Genomic DNA, 24,511 nt, shown 5'->3' with positions numbered 1-24,511 from the left:
GCTGGCGTCAGAGATTAATAGATGAAATTATCATTCAATTTCAGGAATCTCATCCGCAATTCATAGGAACAAGAGGAGATTAAGAAGTGAGAGTGGCGACAAAAGCAATGCATTTTAATAATGATCTCTATCAGAGCCCCTGACAATTTGGTTCGTAATCAGCTTATTATCTGACGGCCAGTTAAGCACTGCAGGCCTGTGTGTGTCTATTTAGTAGCATGTGAAAATGCAGCAGGCCGCACGGTGGTCTAGTGGTTAGCGTGTTGACTACACGGTCAGGAGATCTTGAAGATCTGGGTTTGTGCAAGCATGGTACTTCCTCCCACATTCCAAAAACATTCATGTTAGGTTAAATGGCAACTCTAAATAGGTATGAATGTGAGTGTGAAAGGTCATTTGTCTATACGTGCTCTGCGATTGGCTGGCGACCCCGCCTTAAGAAAGGTTAAAAAGACATGCATGCTGGCCTCGTCCATGCTGTAGTTTCCAGGGGTGTGGAATTTGTGGTATGTGCAAAGTCAATGGTGACAAAATGAGAAGTCATGTCAATAGCAGCAAGTCCTGGACTCCAGACTGAACTGGACGCAACTGAATACTGCAAAAAAGTAACACTTTTTTCTCCACAGCATTTGCTGCATCTGATGGGGCAGAAACCCACTTGCCCCTATAACAGAAGATATGTGTAACATCACAAATCTTTTGTCGTGGAACACACATCTGTTGTGAAACTAATGGATACAGCATCAGCAATTAGCTTCTCCACATAGCTGTAAACAACATCTCGCATCAGCAAACTACCGCGTCTGCCTGCCACTATTCACGCGTTTTTTTTACATTCCCGCAACCCTATAGACATATAAATGAATGAATTGTGCGCAGAAATACAGCGTTTTCCACGTCAGCAAATTATGCTCTCAAAACGATGTTATAGTGGCCAAATCATGCAGTCTACAGCCCAAATATTATCAAAGGTAATGGTTAAGTTTATGTTCTGCACCACATAGCTGTGTAGCTCCGCCACTTAAATGTTATTCCCTGGGATTTGGTTTGCAGCACATGAATGAGGCATCTTCTCCGCTTCGGCTCTTGCCACATTCAATATGGCAGCGACATTGACGTACGGCTCCACGCTCGATGTGGCATCTAGATATATATACGTCTATGAGCTCACCATTTGCAGTGTTTTGACAACCCGCCACGTCCTGCCGCCTCAAACATGGTTAAGCAAAGCATCCGCTCAAGTATATGCTACGTGTTGACTGTTATTGCGACAGCAATGTTGCTTGTGGCGCTTGAAGGGCCATATCAGTTTTCATTACAGAGAAAAAACCCGATACCAATATTGACCAATGTTACATTTTTATGCCAATGATATCAGCGGGCCGATATTATTGGACATCTCTAATAGGGCTGAAGTCATAATTACGAGAACAAAATTTACTAGAAGAAAATTGAAATAGTTGGAAAATAAATTTAAAAATACAAGAGCAGAAAAAAAAAACAGCTGTAATTTTACAAGATTAAAGTAAAAATATTAAGAGGGAAAACAATCACAATTTTATAAAAATAAACTTGTAATAGTATGAGGAAAAATAATGTAATTTTAAAAGCACAGAATTTAAATATTAAAGAAAAACAATACATTTTTTAAAGTTGCAATATTATGAAAAAGAAACAAAATGAAAGTTTTAATTTTTTGGAAAATTAGCCTAGGGAAAAACTTATAATATTATGGGAATAAAGTCAATAAAGTCAAAATATCTTGGGAATAAAATCATAATAATTTATTTAAAAAAACTTACCAAGCTTATTTGAGAAGAAAGTGTAAATATTTGGAAAAATTAAAAAAAAAATAAGAGCAAAAATGGGAAAAAAAGACCAAAGTTTGTTTTTTTCAACTATATCACAAAGGTGAGATGAGATTTTTTTTCTTGAAATATATACAGTATAACTTCTTAGCATATCTACATTTATAAAATATCTAAGTGGCCCTCGCATGCTTTCATTTTTCAGTACGTGACCCTCGGTGGAAAATGTTTCTCCACCCCTTATGATGGTAACAGCTTGAGGACGGAGCGGACTAATTCAATTTCATACTTCTCATGGGAAACAACTGGAGGTTGACCAGATTGCTTAATAGCCTACCTTATGTGGTGTGGTGAGTGTGCAGAATGAAAATAGTTTCGATATATGCAAATATGTCAAAGCAGACTTGTTTTGGTGCAACTGACCGGCCATCATGGAAACCAGACTGGCCTTGTAGACGTTGGTGAAGGTGCCCAGTTCTCCGATCGCCAGGATGGTCTTCATGTGGGCGTCGCCAGAGGCCTCTCGAAACTGACGGATCTCATCATACATGGCTGTGGATAGGTACAAATATACAATCCTGTACTTAATAAAAAGACTATTTTCACTTAAGTAAGTTTGTGTGAGTGCACCCGACCTTCCCACTGTCCTGTAAGGGCGAGAGTCCTGTTGATGACAATGTCGATTTCGGTTGCGCCATCTGCAACAGCCATGCGGACTTCCTGCAGGCGGGTCTCCAGTGGCGTCTGACCAGCTGGGAAACCAGTGGCCACTGGGAAGGAAAATGTTATTTATAATACTACTAGAATATAATAATGTATTTTAATGTGCTTGGGTTTTCTTACCTGACGCCACTGGCAGATTGGAGTTTGCAGCTTTTAGTGATTTGACAGCGTCCGCAACACGTGACAGATACACGCACACTGCAGCGGTTGTCAATCCTATGAGACACAACACAAATACAGTAGTAGTCGAGTGAAGGGCACACTGAATGATCTAAACTGGTCGGTGCCGCCCCCTGTAGGTCGTAAAAAAGTTTGAAAATATAACATCAAAATATAACATACGTAATAATTTTTTAAAGTATTTTTTTAATAATGTATTAATTAAATATAAATAGTGCATTAAATAAGTATTTGTAAAATATTAAAATTAATATTTTTTAAAAATTAGGAATACATACAAAATGCAACAAATGTCTAATTTAATGAATTAATTATTCAAAAATAAGTAATACACCAAAGTCATTGCTTAAAAAATAATCTAAACTGAATCATTTTTAAAATATATTTAAGAAATTTTAAAAAATCTATAATAATAACAATATCTATTTAAAAAATATTTCTAAAGATATTTTGTATTTGCAGTATATATATATATATAAATTGTAAATGTTTAATTTTATAACTCTATAGTACCGTAGATCCCCATAATGAACACACCCAGAAAAATTCCTAAAACATTTGAATACTCTAAACCTTATAATATACCTCTCACAGTTATTAAATATATTTTAAATTCAGTTTTACACATTAACAAACAATCAGAGGCATACAGTTCATCTTCCTGCTGGAAAATGTTGAATGAATTGATTTGTGAGACAGCACCCTCTGCTGGATTCGGAGCTGTAGCACTCTTTTTTCCCCTGCAGAAAGCGCCATCAAACCACTTTCTATTTAAGTTAACGTTTTAAAAAATTGTAAATTAATTATTTACAGTTTAAAGCAGAGAAAAGAAATCCCCGAATATGCGGGGGAGAGAATGCCAAACCGCAAAGAGGCGGGGACTGTATGTGCACTTTTGTCTATGCGTCCAGATAGGGACTTTATTTGTATTTTATTGTATTTTATTGAAAGCTTGAATTCCAAAATAATAAACATTGCAATTCAGTGTAACTCAGCATGATGACAATAGCCGCAGACCTTTATCGTGCATATCCATCTTCTTTAGCAAGTCATGCCGGACAGGCTGTATGGCTTTCATGCACAGCCGATGAACGTTGCATGGTGTATCATCTCCTGCCAGAGTAGTCAGGTCGATACACGTGACAGCCTTCAGCAACCAGGCAGCCTAAACCAACCAAAAAGAACCCCAACAAATTTGTATTTAAAGGAAAATTATAAGAAAAACATTGCCTAAACCAGGGGTGTCAAACTCGTGCCATGGCGGGCCGAGACACTGCAGGTTTTCTTTCCAGCCAGTCACTAAAGCAGGTGACTTTAATGATCAACACCTTCAGTTTGAGGATAGGAGCTCATCAATTAAATCACCTGCTGAAGAAACTGGTTGGAGAGAAAACCTGCAGCGTCTCAGCCCTCCAGGGCACGAGTTTGACACATGTGGCCTAAACAGTTATTAAAGGCTTTACGGTAATAATGGTTACACTGTATTAGTATACGCCATATTAACAGCAAAATCCAACTCACAAAGCCTGCAAGAATACTCCAAAGGTTGTTGTACCTGCCACTGTTTCTTAGGGGTCTTCTGTCCTTGGATGTGCTGAGCTCTCCTTAGCACAGCTTGTGTGTTCACTCTCACTTTGGAGACCCACTCCAGGTCTGACGCACATATGCAATCAGGAAGAGAAAGAGGTCACACTTTTTCTTTTTTTTTTTTTAACTCTAGTGTGAGTTTTTCAGTTTTCTGAAAAAATAACCTGGGTGAAAATCAATGTTGCTGGCAAGCATTGGCCCAGCTCAGAGCTTAATACTAAAAACAGTAACAATATATATAATAATATATCAGGCAGACATTATTTTAAAAGACTGACTTGTTAAAGTGGAAAAAAAATTCTAATATATATTATTTTACTGTAGTTTTTAGGTCACACACCCTGAAAATCAATGTTGCTGCCAATCATTGGCCCAGCTCAGGGCTTAACAATAATCACAAGTTCTGTAAACTACTGGTTTTTGAAAGGATATTAGAGGGTTACTGGTGAAGTTTGTGTGCCTAGGAAGGTGTTAAATGGCATTTGTGTGAGTTGGTGCTGCGTTATTGTCGGCTGAGTAGTGTCGGAAGTACAGTTGTAGTCATGACTTTTTAATTACATGGTCACGGGTCTTGACCATTCTTTCCAACAAGCATTGCTCTGGTATGAATTTCAATAAATAACAACATTGTAATGTATGCTGTACTGGGTTGCATAGTTTAATTCCTGGCTTGAAAAGGTCAACTACCTCTAAAATGTTACTTATTAAGCAGACAGAACGTCAGATGGCGACCTTGACAAGTTAAGAGTCTCACAACACACGTTAGCTTACACACAGGATTGCAAGTAACAAATACATTACACAAATAAACTGAATTAAGTCTTTGCAAAAAACATATGGCGACACGTGACATTAATTTAGGCCCGTTTATTTTAGCTTTAGCATGCTAACACTTACCGAGCGTGGTGCCTGGGTTTCTAGCAGACATAATAAAAATGTGTTTTGAGTGAAAATATTCTTGTTTTACAGCAGCCGACCCACACCGAGCAGGTCTGTCACCGCTTCCTGGGTTCGGTATGTACAGGATGTGGAAACCCTTCACAGTAAAATACATCAGCTTGGATTTCCTGTTCAGTTATCTTCGACTTCCGGTGAGCGTCGCGGCAAATTGTTTGCAAATAACAGAAAATTGGACAGTTTGATATGTTGTGTTATGTTTTAGATGATTATAGTTTCAGTCAGCTTTATTATAAAACTGTCAACACAAACCCCCGAGACAGTACAGTACACAGACTGATTTCGTCCATCACTGCGCACTCACCATTTGGAACGATGTGAGTGCAAAATCCGGGTACTGACAGTGCACTGCATTTTGCCGTAATTCTCAATGTGAACGCATTTATGCGCCCAAAAGGCTAACTGCATGTACGGAAATACGCAAATTGAGACACAAACTAATATTTGTAATCTTTTTGAGTGCCCGAGTACTGTCAGTGCACTGTATGTTGCCGTACTTTTTAGTGTGAACATACTTTACGCCCTCACAGGCTTAGGGTAAGTACGGAAGTGCTCCAATTGAAACAGCCAATGACAGAGCACTGTTTCGCTTGCAATGCACGCATGCGGCCACTACGTGGTAGTAGAGTATAGAATGATCAAAGTCACACGTCTTACAGATGGTTTGGAAAGTGAACCTTTTCACTCTCACTTCTAATTTAATCACGATAATAAGAATGACAATGTGATTGTTACAGTTTTAACACAGAAACTCATCTTATTTCTCTATGGGTGCACAGCTGCATCACTTTTTTCTCAAACCTTGTTTTGCCTTCAGGTCCTGACAAAGGTTCCTGGATGACTAGACTGGTGGAAGTGATGCAGGACTGACTCACTGGAGGGAAAGGAACTGACTGGATCTGAGTCAGTGTTGTTTTTGAGTCATGACATCGTTAGAAAAACGTTCAATCCCTATATTTCCTATGCCTTGCACCCACTGTAAAAGTACTAACTCATTTACAAATGACTATCAATTAAAACTTGACTAATTAAGGACACAGACACATGGTCAACAGCACAACAATAACAAACATTGAGTTATGCTGCACTGCTGTTTTAGGCTACGTTCGATGTCCACATGTTTGAAAAACAAAAAAAAGCACATATTTTTCTGTGTGTGTAAATGTAGGTTTTTGTCGCTGGTGAAGATTTTCAAAAACTGTTATACTGTATATAAACAATAAAGAGAAATAAAGACTTACTGGCCCTGTGAGAAATTTAAAGTCAATACGACTTATATCATCAAACTTTAGGATTTAATAACTACGACGGAGTAGTAGGGCCACTTTGTTAAAAAAAAAAAAAACATCGGAAATTCAGACAATAAAGTTGTATATTTACAAGAATAAAGTTACATTTTTGAGAATAAAGTCGTAAATTTACGAGAAAAAAAACACGTAAGTTTACAAGCAAAAAAGTTGAAAATAAAGTTGTAAATGTACTAGAAAAAGGTCATAATGTTGTAAAGTTAGAAGAATAAAAGTTGTACATTTACGACTTTATACTCGTAAATAAAGTCATAAACAGGCATTGCCTGAGACAGCTATGAAAGGGGGGACTTATGTGACCTTTGGGCATGTGGAGGGGCGGCAGCTCATCTGTTTGTGCTCAACTGCTCTGTTTTGCTGCCACGTTATAAATAAAAGCTTGCCTGAAGCAAGAGGAAAGTTTCCTTCCTTCCTAAAGAGCTATCTTCTATTTCCCTCTGACACGTATGGCACGATGACAAGCAATATTACGACTGTGTTGTCGTTAATTTACGACTTTATTCTTGCAATATTACGATGTTTTTCTCATAAATGTACAACCTTTTTGTCGTAAATTCACTACTTCTTTTCTCTTAAATGTATGACTTTTTTTCTTGTAAATTTACGACTTCATTCTCTGAAATTTACGACTTTATTCTCAAAATGTCATTTTTTGGGTTTTTTTTTTTAATGTGGCCCCAATACTCCGTCGCAAATAGCAGTACCACCGTGTGGTGTATTTGTCGGAAAAATAAAATCACATGCAACACAGTCGGGGTGCATGTCTGCACCAATTTTTTACCCTTTTTGTGTGCAGCGGTTCAGGAGTAGAAAAATGACATCCATGGTGTGTCCTCATCTTTTCACATGACTGTTAAGTATATTTGTGGCGCCCCCTATGGATTGTGGTCAAAATGCATACGTTCAAGCTTTATAATCATTATGAAAATGGTCAATGATTTATTGACCTCCTCCGTCTTCATGTCAACTATAAATATATCATTAATAAAGATGACCCTCTGCATAAAAGACACAGAAAAATCCCAAACAGACCTTCTGGTTGCCATACTTTGTTTTATTGTGCTGAATAAAAACGCAGTAAATATCTATAAAGACCTTTAACAAGGGAATAAAATGTGTCGCGTAAGTGGACAGGGGAAACAGTAAAAAGTTACATACTTTAGATGCTGCTGAAGAAGATTCTACTACATAAGTAAAAGTTACATGTTCAGTTGAGGTGAATAGAAAAACAGTCGTATAAAAATAAACTGTTTATATATAGATATGTTTATATATGGATATGGATATATATATATATATATATATATATATATATATATATATATATATATATATATATATATATATATATATATATATATAACGTTTCAAGAGGCTCACCCAACGTTCTCAGAATGTTAAACAGTATTTAGGTTGGATATCGAGGTAAAAACCAAAAAAAAGGCCTTTTGAGAGGTAGTAACGTGTATCTGATTGTACTAGATGATGAAAAACAGTTTTTAAGACTCCCAGAGCTGAAAGCTATGATGTTCTCGTCCAGTGATTAACTGGTGGGATGGGCTCTAAAAGTGGGACACAGACTCCTTTCTGAATGGGGCAAAAAAAATGTACATTTTTGTATTTCAAGCGTATTTTGAAGTGTATTTCTCCAACTGTGGTACAATTGCCACGGGGGTTACTAAAAATGTCAAATTAAATACGTAAAATGAATCTTGGCCAACTGCACTGAGGATGTGAACGTTTTTGGGGGCCAATTTTCTAGCCTACTGAAGTCCATTAAGCATAAAAACAAACAAAAAGGAACACAATTCCTTTGTTTGCTCAAGATATATTAAAATTTACCGTATGATGGACACTAAACTAATCAAAGAGCGAGCTTGAAACAACTCCTGTGTCGAAATGACTTAAAACGGATAAATGAAGTAATATGTTGTGGCGATAATACATTCATTAGATCCAATCAGAGTTATTGACTTAAGCGGGTTCCACTGTATCATGACGTAAGAATGGCAAGTGAACGGATCAACGAGGCACTACCTCTGCCTTTGAGTGAGAACTGGCATAAGTAAGTCAAAAATAACCCCACGTACATCTGGTCGAACCATATAACAAGAGAAGAAAGTCACATGTTGTGTACGAGTACACAAGACACCTACATCAAGTATATAACTAATCAAAAATGAGAAAAACATAGAATACAATATACAATAATCCAAACCGGAAAGCCCCTTTGAGGGTGAGAGGTGTACTGAGACAAGAAGCTTGAGTGTCCTGGTAAAACAACGTTTGAACCAATGAGAAGCGTCTGCAGTTCTGGTATCGATGATTATTAAGATATGTCAGCACTGAAAGTACAGTATACTGGAGGTAGCGAGTGAACGGATGAGTCCATCATTGAGGTACTGAGATAGTACTGTAGGTAGTACAATCAGGAAAAAGGAAATCAATGTCATGTGGCATCAAAAAAATCAACATGAAATTGGTACAAAATAAATTCAAGTTGTCAAGCAGAAATATCAGTTTGTGGATGAGGATGTCGGTCGCCTTACAATGTTTAGACATTTCTTTCGAAGAAAAATGAATAGCTGCTTTTAACCTTTAAGTATATATATAACCACAGGACCGGTCAAAAGTTTGGAGACGCTTTTGCATCCTGTTGAATGAGAACGTGTCTACAAACTTTTGACTGGTACTGTATTTAAAAAGCCCATTGACATTTTTTCAGGAAGTCGCTAAAGAAGCAGACGTCAGGTAAGTGTTCATCTTCAGCGGAACCTTTAAAGTCGGACACCAAATTATAAGCAAAATTTTGGTTAAAAAATACAACTGGCTCATCTGAATGTTCTGAACTCCTGTTTGGATGTCGCTTATTTCCCCATTTCTAGTGTCATCCAGTCCAGGGTGTACCCCGCCGGTCGCCCGAAGTCAGCTGGGATAGGCTCCAGCATGCCCCCGCGACCCTAAAGAGGAGAAGCGGTATAGAAAATGGATGGATGGATGGATAGTGTCATCCACTATGGGGGACCAAAACGGTTCATTTGATTTTTATGATTGTTAAAAAGGTCTATACACTACACTTATACACTTACTCTCCTTAACCTCGGGACCGATTTGGTCCCATTGACTCCAATTCTAACCACATTTTGTGAACTTCTAAAATGCTGCTCCAAAAATAATAATGCATGAGAATCAATTATCCACCTGGTCAAGACTGGATTTTTGGAAAATATGGCATATTTTGGTGGTTTTACCATTGAAAAAAAATTCTGAAATAAAAACATGGAAAAAAGTATATTTTTAAAGATATAGTTTTAAAATAAATGTAAAAATAATGTCTATGGTTAGGCCTGAAGTTGTGAAAGTGAAAAAAAAAATTATATATGTCACTTTTATGAGAAGAATCGTTTTTGGGCATAAGGGTAAAAAGTGTACGTTTTTAAAGACTTTTTCTAGCCTGCTGGCGAGTTTCTTGAGACTGAATCAACGTTTTGTGCTGTTTTTGGGGGCTTCTTTTTACAATTATATGACTACGAATAATGTTAAAAACTTTTTTATAATGGTGATGGTTTAACGGTAGTATAGTAATTCTCCTGTACTTCCATTCCTGCCGAAAATGATTATAACTCAATTGTATTCCTTCCTTCGAGGTTCCACTGTCTATTTTTTCATGTTATTGGCTGAAATGAATTCGCAATGCATGTCAATAAGACATTTGTGAAAACGGAAGATTTACTAAGAGCAAATCAGGCGCAAAACTGTGAATTACCCCTTCAAAAAAGGTTGCTTTGTCTCATACCTGACATGTGCTTCTTTATAGATCTCCCGCTGAAACAAAACAGTTGCAGACACAATGCTGTTTCTTTGTGAGAAGACACCAGACCTCGCTTTAATGTACAGTATAAAAAAGTCAGTTCCAACACATCGACACATGAATGCACACTGCCCTCCTGTGCATTTCGCTTTGAGTGTAATTCGGCTGAGCGGCGTACATTTCTTGAGCTGATTGTGCTGAGTCAGAGGTAGTTTGAAACCATGAGAAGATCCAGCATGTCAGTGACCAGAAAGCACTGACACGCCATCCGAGTTATTTAAAGGCTCCCTGCAGTTACAGTGTGAGATATGTTACGCTGCCACTCAATCCAGGTATCAAGTGTGTTCTGAGGTAATGCATTTGTTCTCGTGTGTGTTTGTAGGTTATTTGCAAGGCAGACCGAGTCTGAGGAGGTCGTTGCAGTGCGACATTAATAATGCGATCAAGCTACGTTCCGCATACGCAAACAGAACTTGTAGCTATGAATAAATGGTATACAGTAGTCTGACGCAAACACTTTGGTTGTGGAGCAATGGAGGTGTGTTCTTCCACCAAGAACAGGGGAACTAAAGCATGTAGAACTTGCGAGTTTGGAGAAATGGGTGAGAACAGAACCTGATAAAAAGCCAATCCAAATTAAAGCTTTAATATAGCTGGAATATAACTGGAATTGATTTTAAGTACTCCTCCACGCTTTGACGCTTTAGCGCGCAAATATGGTCTACCGTTCCGCTATTTCACTACAGCTAATTTCAATCTTTGCATGAGCCAAACCAATGCATTGGAAATGAATGGCATTTTTTTTTCAAATGTATATTTTTATAGTCCTGAGCACTTTAGCAGTTTTGGCTTTAGGTCAAGATGACTGTTTAAAAAAAAAACAAAAAAACAACTGCCTTGAGGAAATATGTGTCTCCCTGTTCTTGATGGGTGGCTCTATTTTAAATTTAGAATAAAAAAAACCTGTGTTCTGCATTTCTGAATGACAAATATTATTTCCGAAGGTCAACTGCACCTCCATATGTGCCTAATCTATGGCTGTGTCTCAAATGGAATACTTCAGTCAGTACACTTCAATAAGTATACTGTGTACACTGTGTACTTACTTCCTGAGAGCGCAAATTTTGACAGTGTAATAGTGCTGTCCCAAATCGAGTCCCTCCCTTTCCCATATAGGGTGGTAAGTGTCCAGCACCGCACACTCACCGTTTTGGCCGCTTTGAGTGCAGCACCGAGGTACTGACAGTGCACTGCATTTTGTTGTAATTCTCAAGTGTGAGCATGGAAGTGTGCACATCGGGACATCTGTCAGTACACTTCAAGAAGCATACTGTGTACACTGTGTACTTAGTTCCTGAGTGCGCAAATTTTGCTTGTGTACACCTGGGGTGTCCAAAGTGTGGCCCAGGGGCCATTTGTTTTTTTATTGTCCCACGGCACATTCTAAAAATAAAACAGCCGTAATTTCACAAGAACAAAGTTGAAATATTCAAAAAAAAATTGTCACCTTACGTGAAAAAAAGTCCTAATTTTACCAAACTGTTATTAACTATTAACGACTATTAAGAAAATAATAGAATTTTTTTTATGTTATCTTATGCTATTTTCTTAAGCTGTAATACTATGAGAGACAAAACAAAACAAAGAACGAAGTCGCAAAATGTTGGAAAATTAGGTTGGAAAAAAAGTTATAACATTACGAGAATAAAGTCAAAATATTATAGGAATAAAGTCTTAACATTACAAGAAAAAGGAAATGTAAATGTTGCAATATTTGAAAAAAACAACAGCAATGGTATGAAGAACAACAATAAAAATTGAGTAATTTTAAGAGAAAAAGATCATATTAATGGTATACTTTTTCACCTATATCACAAAGCGGGAATGCAGGCTGTTTTTTCTTTAAATATATATAATTTCTTAGCATATCTATCTATATGGGTTGGTTTACAAAATGTAAAATATCAAAGTGGCCCATCCATCCTTTGATTTTTCAGTATGCAATGGAAAAATTTGGACACTCCTGGTGTACACTGTCCCAAATCCATGACTGACGTTGAAACGACAATCGCAATATTTCCCTGCTTCTTCTTCTGTTCACTACTTTCCACCACTGTGGGTTGCTCCCCAGCTGCCATTATTTCAAGTTAGTCCCTCCGCTTCCGCTATGTAGCCAAGATGGCGACTCTTTTGGGTGGTAAGTGTCCAGCACTGCACACTAATTATTTTTGACTGTTTTGAGTGTACTGACTGAATTTTGGCGTACTTCTCGGTGTCACCGCACTCAAAAGATGACATGTAAGTACGGAATTGCGTGAATTGAGACACACGCTGTGTCTCAAATGGAATACTTCCATTGGTACACTTCAATAGGTGTACTGTGTACACCGTGTACTTAGTACTCAGTGTAAGAACAAAAGTGCGCGAATTGAGACACAACCTAAGTCTGTATGTTGTTTGGGGTGAAATAACAAACACAGGAACATCCCAGTGACAAGGTGAAATACTGGACATGAACTGAAATAAAACAAAAGTCAAATGAAAGACAAAAAGTGGTCAAGGTAGTTGTTTCCCTTTGAAACACCTGACAGCTGAATGAGGTAGAGGTTTCATGGTATGAAGGCTTAATCTTCCTCTGGGGACTCTCCAGCTTCTTCTTCTTCCTCCTCTTCTTCTTCTTCTTCTTCTTCTTCTTCTTCCTGGCAAGTAATAAACATAATGCATGTCATTTATGAGCAATTAGACAGTGGAGTCTGATGGAGATGATTGGAGGACAAGCTAACAAGGCAAGCCAACGTATGCTAATGAAAGCTAATGCATGTTTTACGAGGGCTCACAAAACATACAAACCTATTATTTTAAATATTCATTGGCTTTGATAGTAAATGATGAAGCGTAGGGCGACTCCGGAGTCTGATTCTCCTCTTAACACCCCTTAGATCAGGGGTCACCAACGTGGTGCCCGCAGGCACCAGGTAGCCCCCCATGACCACTTGAGGTGCCCGCAAGCCTGCTTTTCATTCAGGTTTTCAGTTAATAATGAAAGAACAGTAGAAAGAAATGCATTCTGAAATACAAAATGTGAGTTGTGGACACCAGCATTTTGTTAATGTTCTGGTAAAACAAGCATATTTGCTTTGTTTGGGTTTAAAATAAGCTCTGAAAATAAATGTTACAAAAATGAGTAGCTCTCGGCCATTTTCATTTTGTAAAAGTAGCTCTCACAAGGAAAAACGTTGGTGACCCCTGCCTTAGATGGCCCAATATTGGCCGAGTCGTTCAGAACTCGCAAGTTTTTTACTGAACTGGGACTCGCGGGTATTCATCTCTGTTAACTTGTTCACTTACCCTGCTCCCGCGAGCTAAATTAAAAAGGAAACCAGGTAACGTGGCGTTAATTGTGCAACTGTTACTCTAACTGCATTTATGTAAATGCATTAACCCCCTAGAAAAAGCAACACATCTGCTCCTTGCCTCAAATCAACTCTCCCACTTCCTGTTCCGAGCCGAGCACTTGAAGAACCCAGGCGCTCGTGAATCTAGACTCACTCGCCAATGCCCGCATGAAGGGGCCAACAAGTGAATCTTGAACCTGACATGGGTTCAGGGGTTTCGTGAGTCGGGAAGGTGGATTTGTTGCGCATGCGCAAGTTTTTCTGGTGACGTACTCGCCGCGTGGAGCCCTGAATCATAGTTCAATGTCACCGCCATAAGAGATAAGAGAGAAAGGGGAAGGTGCCTTGGTCGGCAGCGGTTCAGGCGGTAAAGCAGGTCGTCCAGAAACTGGAAGGTTGGTGGTTCGATCAATGGAGTGGTCCACCGGGAAAATGCTTCCCCACACGAACGTTCCTTTGTCCTGATGATGGCATCTTTTCTTTCACATTATGTCACTTTCCGCGGCATTCCTGTGTAACAGTAAATTACGCTTTTATTGGCCAATTGCGCGATTCCATTAACATGGAAATCATAGGGCCCTATTAGTGCGTATATATGTCTGAGAGTCTCCGTGTGAGGTTCTTTTTTTTTTTTTTGCGCATGCCCACTGTGACACCCGACTCGAGTGACTTGAGTACCTGATTCACTTTAGTGAGTGACGCATAAAAACGCGAGTCAGCAAAAGCCATTGAGTTTGCCACCACTACCCCTTATTAAAGCTGCACTGTTTTTTTGACATCATGTATTTTTGAAATCATGTACTACAAGACTAAAACTAAGGTTAGAGTTGGATGCACCAACCCGACTCCATTTTGCACACTGGAATGAAAGGGGTTTGAGTTTTTGTTCAGCCTGGTGTTGTCTGGGCTGAGATAATGCAACCCATCAAAGTGGGTGTGCTAAATGACATTTTTATGGTTTGCAGCTCCCAGGGCCTCACAGCGCCTCCCAACTACTTCAGGCTATGTTCCCACACAGCCACAAATCAGAGGTGATCTACGCAAAAGTTGTCTGTCCCGGCAAAAAACAGGGAGGTTGGTAGATTCTTGGACAGTGAGGGCATGCCGGGGGTGGGGGGTCCTGTGTCATGTTTCGCTCACTCTGTACCATTCTACTTGCATTTTCCCTTTGATGAAGGTGCTCAGAGCACAGAGGGTACAGAAAGCATTACTCACAATTATATGTTACGCACATGTGTGGAGGAACATGAGAGGTTTTTATTTCACTGACTTGAAGAAATAGCTTTCCTTTCGTTTTCCTGCAAATGGATGCAGACAATGGCTTACACATGCAATGTTAATCTGTGTCAGGTGTCAACTGGATGGGTCTTGTTTCCAATGTAGGCAAGAAAAGGCTCGCCACTTTGTCAACACAGCTAATTAAAATGCTCACAATTTTGTAACGCACCTGACTACAGTGGAACCCGCTTAAGTCGGTCCCGCTTATGTCGACAATCCATCGAGAAATTATGTCTCATCACTCTTCTCATTCTTCTTATTACAACAAAAACTGCCCGCTTAAGTCGACTAAGAGGGGTCATTTCAATGAAAGATGAGTCCGTTTGTGCCGACTCGTTTATGCCGACATTATCGCTAAGCAGCGTAAAACGACAGAAGCATCATGACTGTTACGCAGCATGAAAACATGCACGCAGCGAGTTCCTGTTCAGTGCAAAGTAAGCTTCAAAATAAAAGCATGGCAGTGTTAACCTGGATTCTACCACTGCAATTCACAAAATGCACCCATTTCATTATTTTTTAAGATTGTTAGCCACCGGAAGAAAGATTTGCACCTGGAAGAAAGCTTTATTGAAAATTAAAGCAGCAGCTCTTTTAGATAAGAGTATAAGATATCATATGAAAACTGAAGAATCAAAATAAAAATATGCACCGATGGAGGAAAACCATGTCAACAAACTGCTGTAGGTTCAAAAATGCATTCTTTTTACGTCTCAGGCCAAAGTCACCAGTGAATGTGCAAGCAATGGCTAGTTTCGGTTTTGATATGGTTATGTCAACAACCGCTTATGTGGACGTTGGTCAGGCAGGGTTCAAGCAATCGGGTTCCACTGTATTTAATATGATACAGGATTACCTTCCTGTAGGTGTGTAACATGCACCATTAGGGTCTCTTACCTGAGCAGGCTTTTGCTGGACAACTTGCTGAGGCTGCAAGAGAGCAGAGGGGAAGGTGTTAATCCTCCGCTTGCTACAATTCAACACTGACAAAAAAAGTGATATACATCTAAGTAAGTACCAATAGTGGTACATTCTGCTATGAGAATCCCCCCTGAGATGTGTGCAACCCTGGTGACCGGGGCGGACTGAGATTTCCAAGGCCCCCCCCCCCAAACGTCTCATGAAAAATGTTGATTTTTACATGTCAAAAGTTTGGACACACACACACACACACACACACACACACACACACACACACAACACAACCCCTTGGGCCCAGCCCCATTAACAAGGCAAGAAATTTTACTAAGTAACCATGACAAGGCACACCTGTGAAGTGAAAACCATTTCAGGAGAACAGGAGAAAACTTCATGAAGCTCATTGAGGGAACACCAAGTGTTTGCAGAGCTATCAAAAAGACATCAAATATATGTCTAAAATATAGACATATTGACAGTTATTTCACAATTTGTTAAGTAGAGAATTGTTCATTCACAGTTTTGAGAAACTACAATGTAAATAGTTATGAAAATAAAGAAAACGCATTGAATAAGAAGGTGTGTCCAAACTTTTGGCCTGTACTGTGCATACTACTGTTTAAGTCTTAATTCACGTGCTTAAAAACGACATCAAAATGCGTAAGCTGTCATCGTTTCGACTGATCCCCCCCTCCCTTCTCATGCAACGGACTATTCCAACACGGGAGCAAAACAAAGTTATTAAATTAAAATGTCAGAAAAAACTTGTCAGTGCAGCAGAAGGATGTGGAGGGCGCCAACTAGGGTTTCTCCACCAAGTACTACGCCACGTTTTTCTTGGGGATCAAATACTTATTTAGCCCACTGTATCTTATACGTGACCAGATTAAATGATGATGAGGAGTCATAAATTTTACAGGCAGAGTCACTTGGATTTGTCCTGAACGTCTGCCCAGTCAGCATCCCCAGTTTTATGGCAGAAGGCAAAAGGCCAAAGGAAGCAAGGACCCATCACGGGGGGCAGTATTAGCTCTAAGGGAGTCTTGGTGGATGAAATATATATAGGATGCAGCTGCCCTTCACACCTCATAGTGATGCAAATTGGAACTGCATGAATGTCTTATTTGGATAGACAGCCATAAGCTGCATGTATAAAGAGTATCAATGGAAAATTCCTGGGAGCAAATCCAACATCAAATCCCTAACGCATTCATACACAAAAACAACAGTCACACAACAGCACAGGTAACATAGTGGGATGCACGTTTTGACAAATTTTCACCCCTTTGTGTGCAGCAGTTCAGTAGCAGAAGGGTTACGTCACACAAACACATACACGAATGACTCAAGCTTGGTTTTCAACCATCTTTTCCGGCAGGTCTTCAGTTGCACAGCCAATGTGGTGTGAGGGATGTCCTAAGCCATCCTAAATCTTCACAGGAAGTGGCATTACAGCATCCTAACAGCTGAGCAGCCCAACAGCTCTCAGAATGCAAAGAGAACATGGAGTGAATATCCTGTGCTTGTAATCCAGGCCAGCTGCAGGCCACTGAGCCCCCGGCACCCACTTAAGATCAGTTTTAGCAGCTGGTGGATTTTGGACCAGCTGGAATGCCAAGAAGCTAAACCCAGCTCGGGGATCAATGCCAGCACCGGATGGGTAACACAAGTAAAGTGCCAAAAAGCATGGCGGTTCCAAGTTTTATCACCTACCATCATATCCTTCCGATTCTTAACAACGATGCCTAAAAATAATATTACACGTGTACAGACTATTATGATCCTCCAAGGGACTACAGTGAAATCTATAATGAAATCCACTTATGTCGCCAACCCGTGTATGGCGACCCACTCATCAAGTCCTGGTCCACCGTGTTCTTCTTATTACTAAAAAGTGCCTGCTTAGATCGAGTTCGACATACGTGGACATAACATTTGAGACGCCCAAAGGGGTCAATTCTGTGCAAAATCGGTCCGTTTATGTCGACACGTGTCGAAGTATTGTTAACGTCATCATTAGCGCTAAGCAGTGTGAAACGACAACAGCAACATAACTACTGTCTAGTGACACAGCATTAAAAAATAAATAATAAAAGATGTCTGGTAGAGGTACAAACGTACGCATGTGAAACAGATGTGTATGTATCGATGCCTGTTAGATGTATGTTGTATAATTCTATATATCTACATTCAAATAGCTGCAATATAATAGAGGTATAATATACAAGTATGTAGCAGTGCCTGGTGGGATATCAACAAACTGCCCTCGGTTCAATAATATTTCATTATCGTCCATTTTCCTTATGTCTCTGGCCAAGGTCACAAGTAAATGTGCAAGCAATGGTTTCAATTTTGGTTATGTCAAGAACCTTTTATGTCAACATCAGTCAGCCAGTCCGAGAGGTGTCGACATAAACAGGTTCCAACTTCATGTATTAAACATAACCATTTAAGGGATAGTTCGGATTTTTTGACAAGAAGTTGTATGACATCACTATAGACGCTCACATCTACTTCCGTGACGGAGCGCCGCGGCCAACTTGTTTACGTATGTGTTCCACAGCGGAAGAAGATGAGACTCTTTACTTAATTGTCCCCAGCAACTAAGCAGAACATTATTCATCACAGAAATCTGACCAGAACTGGACTTCGGAGACCAAGTGGGGGGTAAGTCACTATTAATGGACTACAACGCTGATGGGGATGTCGTACAACTTCATGTCAAAAAATCCCAACTATCCCTTTATGTGCCCTGACAGCACTCATGTACTCAAAGTTCTCATTCACAGTGCTTTCCTCTCTCAAAAGAAAAACCATCGCATTGTCTTCCACTGGCGGTGGCGGCTTTTTGATGTCGACCGGCTCCGACACTGCAGATCGCTCGTTGGCCCCAGCAGCTGCTGAGCTGCACAAGTGACTGCTTGAAGCGTAACGCGAGGGCAGCACAAGAAGCAGTGTCGTCCATTCAGAAGAATGCTTGGTCAGAATAAAGACTCAAACAAGGGAGTGCGGTTAGGACCCTTTTCTGGGCTGAAACACAGTCGCCCGAGAATGCGAGGCTCCAAGCTATCAGGCTCCTCAGCCACACCAAAAGTCCCATCTGATCAAAGCCTCCACTCACAAAAGTACATTGCACAGGCCACCATTCAGAGAGACTCAAGGCCACTCAGTTTGCTCCTCCTTTGTGTCGAAATGTTTTAGCCTCGACTTGACTCCTCCTGAAAATGTACATGCTCACACACAGGAGTGAACTTGGTATGACCATCAAATAGCTGAAAGGTATGTTCTGTATGCAACACAACTTTAACTTCCGGATACCCAAAAAAATAAAAGTTGCATTTTTTTTGGCATGAAATGTTTGCTTTCGGTGAAGACAATATGGCACAACATTTTTTGTCAGAAAATGTGTTTATTTTTTTGTTCAATGTCCTTTGCAGTATATAGTACGTCAGCTGAATGATTCTTCCATCTTTTATATTTTATAGTTTAATAGCTAGAACTATATTAACGTCGGACATGAAAAATAACTTGGAAAACTATCGCTTGAACTTGAAATTGCTGGTTCTCTGGAGGTTAACCTCTCAAGCCCTGGGCCATGTTTCTTAAAAGTGACATATCCAGAATAAAGTTTTCACTGCATCTACAAGGTCTACATGAATGATCTTGTGTTCAAATAAAAGGGAGTGTATGTCATATTCATAACTAACTCGGGGTCTTGTTCACGAGTGGGGGAAGGATGGAGCGTTAGATCGACAAGAAAACTGGTGCGGCGTCTGCAGTGATGCGGACTCTGCATCGGCCTGTTGTGGTGAAGAGGGAGCTGAGCCGAAAGTTCTCAATTTCCCGGTCAATCTACGTTCTTACCCTCACCTATGGTCATCAGCTTTGGGTAGTGATCGAAAGGACAAGATCGCGGGTACAAGCAGCCGAAATGAGTTTTGTCCGTGAGTTGGCTGGGTTCTCCCTTAGAGATTAGGTGAGAAGCACTGTCAATCAGGAGAAACTCGGAGTAGAATCGCTGCTCCTCCACATTGAGAGGAGCCAGAGGGGTAGCTTGGGCATCTGGTCAGGATGCCTCCCAGACGACTCCCTGGGGAGGTGTTTAGGGCACGTCCGACCGGTAGGTCTCGGGGGGGAAACCCAGGACACCGCCGGGGAGAAGGACATCTGGGCTTCCCTGCTTAGGCTGCTGCCCCCGCGACCCGACCTCGGATAAGCCGTAGAAGACGGCTGGATGGATGGTATTTCAAATTTATATTTATGCTACTGGGTAAGTGGAAATTTCTGACAAATGAAAAAAATTTTAATTTTAGACTTAAAATGCCCTTCATAAACATGGTGCTGCAACATAAGAAAACTCACCTGTGTAAAGCCTGTTGCTCCTGAAATATGTTTTATTACATTAATATAATAAAATATTTATTTGCAGAGCTCTAACAAGTAAAACTAATTCGGACTGTAATAACCACAATGAATAATTAATTATCAATTAATGTTAGTCTTATTTAATGAATCAAAATTAGTTACTGATTAGTTAGGATGTTCATACAAAAAAGATGTATCATGACGTAAACAACAATTTTTCGACAAGTAAATGTGTTAGCATTGTAACTGTTTATTATTAGCCATTGACATAGCTGGGTTAACTATCCTTCGACTGACCATACTTTTACAGGGGGGAAAATGACAAACAAAAGCTAATTTGTAAATGGTTCACATCACATAATTCTTTCTCATCTTGTTGATTATTTATACATTTGTGAATGAACATGTGTAATATTGATATGAACTTCAATAAAAAAGAAAGCAACAAATGTTTTCCGTAACAATAAGAGGAGAAGAGATGAGCCAAGGGCATCTGCTTGCAAACAATATTTGGACTACCAGACAACTTTTAGCCTTGTTCCCGCTCTACTGCCCTTGCAGTGCTTTCATTATCCCTTAAGATAGGCACTGCTGTTTGCTGGAGTTAACGGTTACTTAGCCTGCTAACCTTTGCAACTCCTCTGAAGCCCAATGGACAATTGGACCGGCTAAGTTCAACCATACCTTCCACAACCACGCATCCACATGGATGAAAAGTCCGTAATGGAATAATGTGTAGGTTAGCAGGCTGTTAAAACCTGGAATGTTTGACATTTAAATAGTTAAAGTTTAACAACTGTGACTAATTGAGCACTTTGCATCGGTGAACGTTTTACTTATATGGCAGGTTTGTGGAAAAAAACACAGTCCACAGGTGGTGTTTTTAGATAGTCTGGAGTTGTGTATGCCATTATGCAAATTTTACGATGTTTAATCAATTCCTCACAATCGACCAAGTTCTGAATGATCAAGTAATTAATACAGTACATCACTGCCTCTTTACGAATCATCATTCGTTCCCCCGCATATTCACAGATTTCTTTTCCCTGCTTTAAATTGGAAATAATTTTTTTTTTAATGGTAACTTAAATATAATGTGGTTTGATGGCACTATTTACAGGGGGGAAAGCGTGCTGCAGCTATTAACCCTAGCAGAGGATGCTGTTTCACAAGCCAATTCAAAGATGAAGATGCTTTGACAAGATGTGTGTGATATTGTAACTGCAAGTACTACTACAAGTACTGTGTACTGTATGCCTGTAACTGTTTCTTAATGTGTAAACCTGAATTTAATAAGTGTTCAGTAAGTGTGAGGGGCAAATTCTAGGGTTTAGAGCCGTGATTCCCGACTGGGTGATCGTGACCCAAAAGTGTGTGTGGTATTCGCTTGCCAAAGCGCCACGAGATGTGTGCCATGTTTATGAGCGACTTTGTCAAGCTTGAGCGGGAGGGGAAGGATATGTGAGTGGGAACTTCACGTGCCGTCTGCGGCTCAGGAAATGGTCGTATGCTGTGAGCAGGAGAGGGACACGGGTGCCCGTGAGGCAGCTCAGGTTGTGTCACATGGGGGAATTCCGCCCACAATGCGGACTCCTAGGTATGACAGTAGAGTGGATTGGGGGGCGTTTCGTGCCAGTCCCTTTCCCGAGACCTCTTTGGCATTCATCATTCAAATTGAGACGAAAAAAAACCTAATTATCACATGAATTCGGTTGACACCAGCTTTTTAAAACGCATGTAAAAACACCTTAAATAGCTCCTGTTCGACTTTGACTACCAGTAACAGTTGGCAATTTAACATTTAGCACTTCCTCACGCAGCTGTATGAACTGACATGACCAAAATCAGCCCGGAGCATTTCGGAGGCTCACAGTATTTGGCCCACGATGGAATTAGATATACTGTAAACTTTTACTTGGCAGATAAGTGTGAAAAGGGAGAAAAACACCAAACTATTTTGGGAGTCCGAATGTTTTAGTACATGTAACAGTAGTCAGCTACTAATGGTTAACTCCTTGTATGACAGTTTAAATGTTAAAACCTGACTTAAAAACCATTAATATGATGGTGACAGTTTGACCATGATTTATTTCTATTTCTATAATGTTCGGCCTGACAGGTTCCCCTGCATTGCAGTCATCCTCAAGATGTTAGCTAAAGAAACACGTCATCAGCAGTTTCGTCTTTTGCCAAACACGCCGTCTTTTAGTAAACATCTACAATGTAAACTTCAGGTAGCCGTGGCGACACAGGTGAGCAGGAAGCAAACAGTCACTTAAGGAGAGTCTGTCCAGATTGACCAGGGTCACACGAGCACATCAAGTTAACACTAGTTTTTCCAACCAGGGTCGTGAACGGAAAACCGAAAAGACCACTTTAATGCATTTAGTGCATTAAAGATTCTAAAACCAATCCAATGTACTTCAATACCTATATGCTAAGCTGCCTGAACTAAACAAACCTCTTAGCTTTGTTTTATAGGTGACAAAGTAAATTACCTGTTTATGCTGACACCCCTCGGACTGGCTGACTAAAATCGACATAGGCGTTTTTTTAATTTGAATTCTTCTGTTTCCATATGATATTTCACACTCACCTAACAGCGCTGCTGCAGTAATTTTGTAGTATGCCTTCACTACAATGATGATAAAGCTTTTGTACACACACAAATCTTTTTTCCGGTGGCTAAAAAATAATTAAATGGATGCATTTTGTTAATTGCTACGGTAGAATCCAGGTGAATACAGCCATGCTTATTTTAAAGCTTATTTTGCACTGAACAGGAATAGTTCTAATGCCGTGTATCCAGACAGTAGTCATGCTGCTGTTGTCGTTTCAAGCTGCTTGGCTTACCGCAACACATGTTGACAGAATTTCATAGAAATTATCCTGTTTTTTGTCAACAAAAGCAGTCGACATTGACTTAAGTGGGTACTCTTTATAATAAGAAGAACATGGTGGACCAGGACTTGATGCATTGGTCGAAATAGACGGGATGTCAACATAAGCAGGTTCGACTGTACATGTTTTGGCTTTAGTCCTGCAGAGTGTTTTATTGTATCTTTATTCACTGACTTTACCCTGCAAAACAACGCAAGACAAGCAATAATGTTTTCAACCTAACTCTGCACCATTGCTAACCCTCCCATTGTGCGGATAGAAAAAAAAATGTTTTGTTAACCTGGTGGCAGCATTGCGGGAAATGTTATACACAGTAGAATTTTAGAACAGGCTGACCCACTGACTCCACCCACTGTCCCAAAAGCCAGTCCCCCCGTTTGAGTTATGAGTTGCGCCTATCAGGGTCCAAGTAAACCCTGCGATTAGGGGGCATTTGCCCAAGGGGCCGTTGTCGAGCAGAAAACTGTCTGTCGTTGTAAAGAATGTGGAAAATTCCTCGCAGACAAGCAGTCTTTTGTTGGGGAGGGTGGGGGGTAGAAGGGTAGCTCTGGAAGGAAAGAAAGGCGCAGACAAATTGGACTGGCTCCATTTAGGAACCTCTTGCTGTTTGAAGTGAAATCTGTTCCCAGAGTATCTCAAAAAAGGATGGAAAAAATGGAAAAAATGTAATGACTCTTTCTTTGAGTTTTGTTTACAGGGTGAAAAAAAAAAAATCTTCCTACATGAAGAATTCCACTCTGCCTTGTTCTAACAGAAACGTACACATGTTATGAATTAACCTGTCGGGCCTGAAAGAGCTCACTTCCTGCCTCATAGTAGTGGCTACACAAATAATGACAAGAAAGTCGGGATCTATTTTAAGGAATTTTAAAAAGAACTGCATTGTGAGGGACAGAAAAACAAGACACCCCTGAACAGCTGTGGAGCTTCCTGTGTAAAACTCTTCAAATGCGCGACATAGGGGCTGTCCGCATGGAAACGTTTTCAGCTCAGAACGGCAAATTATTTCATTTCAGCGTTTCATCCGTTCTGGGTGCCCTGAAACTGTATTTTTTGAAAACGACTTCCAGAGTGAATGGTATGACTCACCCCAGTCAACATTCTCCTGATATTTTTTTGCCTGATACTCCAAAATGACTCGCAGATCTATGCAACTATTTACTAATCCCACACAGTGTGGACGCAACTCGCCAAAAAAAATCCCTGGAACGTTTCTGTGTGGGCAGGGCCTCAATCTTTATTTTTAGATTCTGTTAGACAAGTACAGAGGAACCTGTAGTC

General features: G+C 39.9%; 2 protein-coding genes across 2 annotated transcripts in view; both read right to left on the bottom strand.

The window, feature by feature from the left end:
- The window catches only part of dera (deoxyribose-phosphate aldolase (putative)), a 39,154-nt gene extending 33,824 nt beyond the window's left edge, over positions 1-5,330 (bottom strand). Inside the window, exons 1-6 of the mRNA XM_054752627.1 lie at positions 5,196-5,330; positions 4,267-4,364; positions 3,729-3,876; positions 2,652-2,747; positions 2,444-2,578; positions 2,232-2,360 (exon numbers count right to left, since the gene is read on the bottom strand). Coding sequence (XP_054608602.1) covers positions 2,232-2,360; positions 2,444-2,578; positions 2,652-2,747; positions 3,729-3,876; positions 4,267-4,364; positions 5,196-5,226 — 637 coding nt within the window. The 5' untranslated portion in view covers positions 5,227-5,330. The remainder of the gene's footprint in view (positions 1-2,231; positions 2,361-2,443; positions 2,579-2,651; positions 2,748-3,728; positions 3,877-4,266; positions 4,365-5,195) is intronic.
- A 2,604-nt stretch (positions 5,331-7,934) lies between these two features.
- The window catches only part of hmga2 (high mobility group AT-hook 2), a 33,620-nt gene continuing 17,043 nt past the window's right edge, over positions 7,935-24,511 (bottom strand). Inside the window, exons 4-5 of the mRNA XM_054753793.1 lie at positions 15,944-15,976; positions 7,935-13,072 (exon numbers count right to left, since the gene is read on the bottom strand). Of these exons, the coding sequence (XP_054609768.1) occupies positions 12,998-13,072; positions 15,944-15,976 (108 nt within the window). The 3' untranslated portion in view covers positions 7,935-12,997. The remainder of the gene's footprint in view (positions 13,073-15,943; positions 15,977-24,511) is intronic.

Source organism: Dunckerocampus dactyliophorus, chromosome 15 (genome assembly GCF_027744805.1).
Source record: "Dunckerocampus dactyliophorus isolate RoL2022-P2 chromosome 15, RoL_Ddac_1.1, whole genome shotgun sequence".
In the NCBI taxonomy this organism is placed as follows: domain Eukaryota; kingdom Metazoa; phylum Chordata; class Actinopteri; order Syngnathiformes; family Syngnathidae; genus Dunckerocampus; species Dunckerocampus dactyliophorus.
This window is presented reverse-complemented; position numbering and strand designations above follow the sequence as displayed.